This window comes from Aquarana catesbeiana, linkage group LG04 (assembly GCF_042186555.1).
Source record: "Aquarana catesbeiana isolate 2022-GZ linkage group LG04, ASM4218655v1, whole genome shotgun sequence".
Lineage (NCBI taxonomy): Eukaryota > Metazoa > Chordata > Amphibia > Anura > Ranidae > Aquarana > Aquarana catesbeiana.
In genome coordinates this window covers 421225148-421231818 of record NC_133327.1, presented here as the reverse complement: position 1 = coordinate 421231818, position 6671 = coordinate 421225148, and the positions used below count along the sequence as shown (strand labels likewise).

Genomic DNA, 6671 nt, shown 5'->3' with positions numbered 1-6671 from the left:
CGAAATGTAAACGCCGTCCCTTATGCTTATTATTTTTTTTTAAGTTTCCCCCTAACATAAGCTTTAATAACCCTTTCATGCCTAAGCCTATTTCTGACACTTATATTTTTTTGGCAGAGACCCTAGAGAATAAAATGGCGATTATTGCAAATTTTTTATGGTATTTGTGCAGTAGTCTTTCAAATGAAATTTGTTGGGAAAAAAGACACTTTCATGAATTAAAAAAAAAAAAAAAAAAACAGTAAAGTTACCCCAATTGTTTTGTACAATGTGAAAGATGTTACACCGGGTAAATAGATGCCTAACCTGTCATGTTTTGAAATTGCGCACACTTATTTTATTTAATTTTTAAAATTTTTACACTGTTTTTAAAAAAAAAAATTCTGATCATTTTTATTGCTGTCACAAGGAATGTAAACATCCCTTGTTAAAGTAATGCCCCGTACACACGATAGGATTTTCCGACGGAAAATGTGTGATAGGATCTTGTTGTCGGAAATTCCGACCGTGTGTAGGCTCCATCACACATTTTCCATCGGAATTTCCGACACACAAAGTTTGAGAGCAGGCTATAACATTTTCCGACAACAAAATCCGTTGTCGGAATTTCCGATCGTGTGTACACAAATCCGACACACAAAGTGCCACGCATGCTCAGAATAAATAAAGAGATGAAAGCTATTGACTACTGCCCCGTTTATAGTCCCGACGTACGTGTTTTACGTCACCACGTTCAGAATGATCGGATTTTCCGACAACTTTGTGTGACCGTGTGTATGCAAGACAAGTTTGAGCCAACATCCGTCGGAAAAAATCCTAGGATTTTGTTGTCGGAATGTCCGATCAATGTCCGACCGTGTGTACGGGGCATAATAGTCAGTGACAGTTACTCTTTATGGGGAGATCTGGGGTCTATAAGACCCCAAATCCCTCGTTTGTACTTAAAAGTATTCAAAATCTGTGTTTTGGAATACCTAGGGATTTTTAAAAATCTGCACCATTGGCAGCCGAGTAAACCACAAGTGTCACGACATCGCTTCCGGGTTACTAGACAGGACACCCAATCGGAGCCGATTCAGGCTTCATTCGGGTTTTTCGGCCAGTCAGTGGACGTGTGGGACCCAGGCGAGCCGCGGAAGGCGTCCCCCCATCCTGCTCCTTAGTCTAACAGCCGATCGGCCTTTTAGCCACATTGGTTGTTATCGCTAAAAAGTCAACCGCTGGCTCTAAAAAACGATACCAGGGTGATGCCTGCAGCTGCAGGCAAAACCCTGATATAACCCCTTCAAGCTGAGAATGCAAATTTGCGTACGGTCGGCGTGAAGGGGATAAATAAACCCCTTAATGTATTATGTATACACTTCTTTAAATATTATAGATGTGTTGTAGAATGATGTCAGGTTCACTTTATTAATGGAAGGGGGAGGGCAATAAAGTTTATCCATAGGGGACACAACTTCTGCTTTACCTGCTGAGAAAAAGGGGAAGTATTTTCCTATGTTAGCAAAGTCAAATAGCCATGCAAAACACCTGTGTGTAACAGATGAAAGATGGTCCTCATTCTGAATCTTTGTCTGCTGAGCATTTTCTGTAAGTAATATATTTTTCCTATTTTGAACTTATTTTATCCTTATTTAACTTATTCTGTTTGTTTCTGAAAAAGCATAAGGAAAGAATACTCCTTCAATGTAAAAGGTATGTCCCTTTTACTTTGTCTTTATGGAGTTTACCATTACTTGCTGTTACCTGCAGGAGCATGTTCACTGAACACTCAGCAGAAAAATACAAGTTGTTTATCCTTGTAGTGATGTGCCGCCCATCTCAATGTCCTTCTGACTAGAAGCTGTCATTCCTGCTTTATTCGATCTTGTAGAATAATGGCTATGTAGACATAAAAGTGCAAAATCGACATGCACTATAAAGGAGTTTTTAGTTTATTTATTACAGGGATTTATACAACCCCAACAATTTCCACATACTTTACCTTTTCATATTATGCATTTACCTCAGTCCCTTCCCCTCAAGCAGCTTACAATCTAAAAAGTCTTATCTCACATGCATTTGTACATGCGCACAATTTGGACAGATGTCAATTACCCTGCAAGCATGTCTTTGGTGTGAGTACAAGTGATATTAAAACCCCCACAAGTGATATTAAAAAGTGTAATATATTGTAGCTTACCAATCCTTAGATGTGGTGGCTGCATTAGATTTATTTTTTAGCTTTATTTTTACCTGGTGATCCAGCCAGTAGAACACTCCATGCTTAGGGTGTCTCCACTCTGGATGGAGGAGCGATGAAGACACCTTTGGACAGCAGCACTGTCATGCCCCGTACACACGATAGGATTTTCCGATGGAAAATGTGTGATAGGATCTTGTTGTCAGAAATTCCGACTGTGTGTAGGCTCCATCACACATTTTCCATCGGAATTTCCGACACACAAAGTTTGAGAGCAGGATATAAAATTTTCCGACAACAAAATCCGTTGTCGGAAATTCCGATCGTGTGTACACAAATCCGACGGACAAAGTGCCACACATGCTCAGAATAAATAAAGAGATGAAAGCTATTGGCCACTGCCCCGTTTATAGTCCCGACGTACGTGTTTTACGTCACTGCGTTCAGAATGATCGGATTTTCCGACAACTTTGTGTGACCGTGTGTATGCAAGACAAGTTTGAGCCAACATCCGTTGGAAAAAATCCATGGATTTTGTTGTCGGAATGTCCGAACAAAGTCCGACCGTGTGTACGGGGCAACAGTCTGGTGAGAGGACAGGGTTAGATGTACTAGCAGATGTAGATGGACTTGACCAACATATTAAATGCTTGTTAACCACTTCAGCCCCGGAAGGATTTACCCCCTTCCTGACCAGAGCACTTTTAGAATTCGGCACTGCGTCGCTTTAACTGACAATTGCGCGGTCGTGCGATGTGGCTCCCAAACAAAACTGACGTCCTTTTTTTCCCACAAATAGAGCTTTCTTTTGGTGGTATTTGATCACCTCTGCGGTTTTTATTTTTTGCGCTATAAAACAAAAAATAGCGACAATTTTGAAAAAAAACGCATTATTTTTTACTTTTTGCTATAATAAATATCCCCAAAAAATATATATAAAAACATTTTTTTCCTCAGTTTAGGCCGATACGTAGTCTTCTACAAATTTTTGGTAAAAAAATCGCAATAAGCGTTTATTGATTGGTTTGCACAAAAGTTATAGCGTCTACAAAATAGGGAATGGTTTTATGGCATTTTTATTGATAATTTTTTTTGAATAATATTGAATATTTTTTTACTAATAATGGCGGCGATCAGCGATTTTTATCATGACTGCGACATTATGGCAGACACATCGGACACTTTTGGCGCTATTTTGGGACCATTCACATTTATACAGCAATCAGTACAATTAAAAATGCATTGATTACTGTGTAAATGTGACTGGCAGTGAAGGGGTTAACCACTAGGTGGCATTTTGTAGGGGTTACGTGTGTCCTAGGGAGTGATTCTAACTGTGGGAGTGATCACTGATCACCGCTCCAGATTACAGGGAGCTGTGATCAGTGACAGTGTCACTAGGCAGAATGGGGAGATGCTTGTTTACATTAGCATCTCCCCATTCTTCCTCACCATGAACGGTAATCCCGCGGACATCAAGTCCACGAGACTCACGGTCACGGAGCCCCCGGCGGTGCGCGCCCACAAGCCGCCTCTTAAAGGGCCACAGGTATGTTAATCTGCTTGTACGTGCCCTTCTGCCGCAGTATATCTGCGTGAGGCGGTCGGGAAGCAGTTAAGATAACATAAAAAAAAAATAACGAAAAAAATAACAAACATGTCTATACATCCCTGCTAGCCGCAAACCTCTTCTTCTCAGGTCCTCCGCTCCTACCCCTCCTCTCTGTCCCGTGCCCCCATGGGAAGCCTCATGCGTGCTCACTCCCAAGCCCCGCTGCTGCGTCCATCGACACAGGCACGTCACTGGCTTTGATTGACAGCACTTGGAACCAATGGCTCCCGATGCCCCAGCAAAGCCAGCAAGACCCGGAAGTGAGGGAAGAAAAGAGCTGCAGATGTGCACAGCACTGGATTGAATGAGGGCTCAGGTAAGTATAAGGGGGGGGATGCTAGTGGCTAAAAATGTTTTACCTTAATGCAAGGAATGTAGCAAGGTAAAAAATGTTTAGGCTTTAGACTCACTTTAAAGCCACACTCCAGCTGACACTTTTTAAGCAGTTGTAGCAACAGTTTTTATTTTCCCTTTTGGTATAAAGGTTTTACATAAATGTTTAAAAGCTGATTATTGTAAGCACTCAGTATTAAATGATATGTCTAACCCCTCCAACTGCCACTTTTGGTCTTTTAAAGGGAAAAAAAGCCTAGAAAAATAACATGCATCCATCACATCTAAAAGCTGATAAGCTGCAAAATAATACATTTTTCTTTTGGGGTTTACTACTGCTGTAAAGGGTAAATTGACTAATTAAGGGACTAAACTGGCAACTAAAGTAATGCTTATTTTAAAATGAATTTAGGACAATTGCTTTAAACATAGGCTATATATGTAAAATGTTATTGGTTATTGCAGGCAATGTTGGGTTATAAAAAATTTGGGTATAACTTATCCACACATATTTCGTTTTAGAGCCCTTTCACACTGGGGCGGTGTGGGCGGTAGCGCTAGTTTTAGCGGTGCTTTACCGTCGGTTTAGCGTCACTTTTTGGCGCTTTTAACTCCCGCTAGCAGCCAAAGAAAGGGTTAAAAGTGCCTGTGTTGTGGTGCTGCCCATTCATTTCAATGGGCAGGGTGTTTTGGGAGCCATGTATACACTGCTTCCACACTGCCCTATAGATGCTCCTTGCTGGATTTTTTTTCCCGTCCTGCAAGTGCACTGCCCCAGTGTGAAAGCACTCAGGCTTTCACACTGAGGAGGCATGAGAGGTGCTTTTCAGGCACTTTGTAGGCGCTGTTTTTAGCGCTAAAACGTCTGAAAAGTGCCCCAGTGTGAAAGGGGTCTTAATGTTTACATTTTCCTTTGCAGAGTGGCAGCAGTGGCTGTCTACAAGTGGGAATGCTTTCTAATTTCTTGCTTACAGGGAAGTTATAGGGTTTGTGGCTTATGTAGGGCTTCTGTTGTGTGCAATGGGTTGTGAAAATGTGTATTAAACACAGAAATTCAACAGCTGCAATGACATAAATTACACTTGCTACTGCCATTGCCTTGAAGTTCTGCCATTTGGTTTAAAGATAAATAACTTCATTGCTTTGCCACGAGAGCTTTTCTTCTTTACAAGTTTTGTTGTGCTTATTGGGTTGTTTAGAATTTTATTGACGTTTTTTTATTAAAGAGGAACTGCAGTCTGCTCACATAATTTGTAATAAAAACATCTTTGCCATTCTGAAGCTTCCCTCCAACCACTTTGCATATTATTTTATATATACTGTGATTCTGTACTTGACAAATATGCTGCAGAAATCTCCCTCCACTAAGTCTGCCTGCAACCATTTTAACTGTGGGCAGCTGAAGCTGCTGCCTGTTCATATCCTGGATTTACACAGACACACAGAGGCGCACCTTCAGCTCTGCAGCTCTCATTGGCCCTCTTATGACTCACCCCCCCTTCCTGGCAAACTCTCACAAGAGTGAGAGAGAGAGCTGTGCATGAAGTCATAAGCCTAGGCTAATGACCAGACAAGAAACAGGAAGTGGGCTGTAAAAGGTATTCACTGGCAGAAAATAAATGTTTTACTATCCAAAGTTAAAACAGCAAGGACAGAAGATTTAATAGATGGAAAGATAAAAAAAAATGACTGAAGTTCCGCTTTAAATAAGCTTCATTTAAAGTTGAGATATTGAAAATTGCTATTATCATTAAAAACATATCATAAAGCATTTTTTAGGATCTGCCTACTGCCTGCCATTTCTCTACTACCAGTTATTTTTGCATTCTTTCAAAAAAATATCCTAATGAATGTTCATGTTACAGTTCTATGGTGAATTCACAGTTGGTTAATTGTTAACTGCATGCTGTTGCTTTCTACATTATAATTAGCCTAGGTTCAGGTGTGTTTTTGATGCATTTTCACACTTCATGTAAGGAGACTGATTGTTAAATACAAAAACCCTGCCAAAAATGCACCAAAAGCGCATGTACATGGGGCTTTCATTCGCTTTTCATGCTCTCTATTAAAATCTATGGGTCCAAAAATGTACTATGCTGCACCTTTTCAAAAATCACACTGCACACAGACGACAGAGGAATCAAATGGAATGTGAATGGGTGCAAAAGCTTTCTACTTTCCACAGGGTTGCCATCACCCCCCTTTGATTACTGTTGTATCTAAGCTATACATGATTACAATTAGTGGGTGCCCTTTAACAGGATGGGTAATCGGCCGAAATGATCAGAAAAAAAGTAAGGCTATTAGTGCCAGTGCGAATGACAGCGGCAGGAATCTGCGGTACCGTGAGATCTGGTGAAGGCTAACGCAGTGCATTTGCCATCTGCGTTTGGGACGTCTTTAGGAATAAATTGACACCAGCAGCAGACTGCACACTCTGTGTGTTTTAAACGAGGCGTGGGACATGGAACGTGGGTTTCCCACACTGCGTTCTGGTGTGAATGAGCCCTAAACATTAGTACCACTTGATGCACTGCCAAGCCC

General features: G+C 41.0%; 1 protein-coding gene across 1 annotated transcript in view; it reads left to right on the top strand.

The window, feature by feature from the left end:
- Positions 1 to 1506: 1506 nt before the first annotated feature.
- LOC141140314 (uncharacterized) overlaps positions 1507 to 6671 on the top strand; it is a 63798-nt gene continuing 58633 nt past the window's right edge. Inside the window, exon 1 of the mRNA XM_073627354.1 lies at positions 1507 to 1590. Within this exon, the coding sequence (XP_073483455.1) occupies positions 1551 to 1590 (40 nt within the window). The 5' untranslated portion in view covers positions 1507 to 1550. The remainder of the gene's footprint in view (positions 1591 to 6671) is intronic.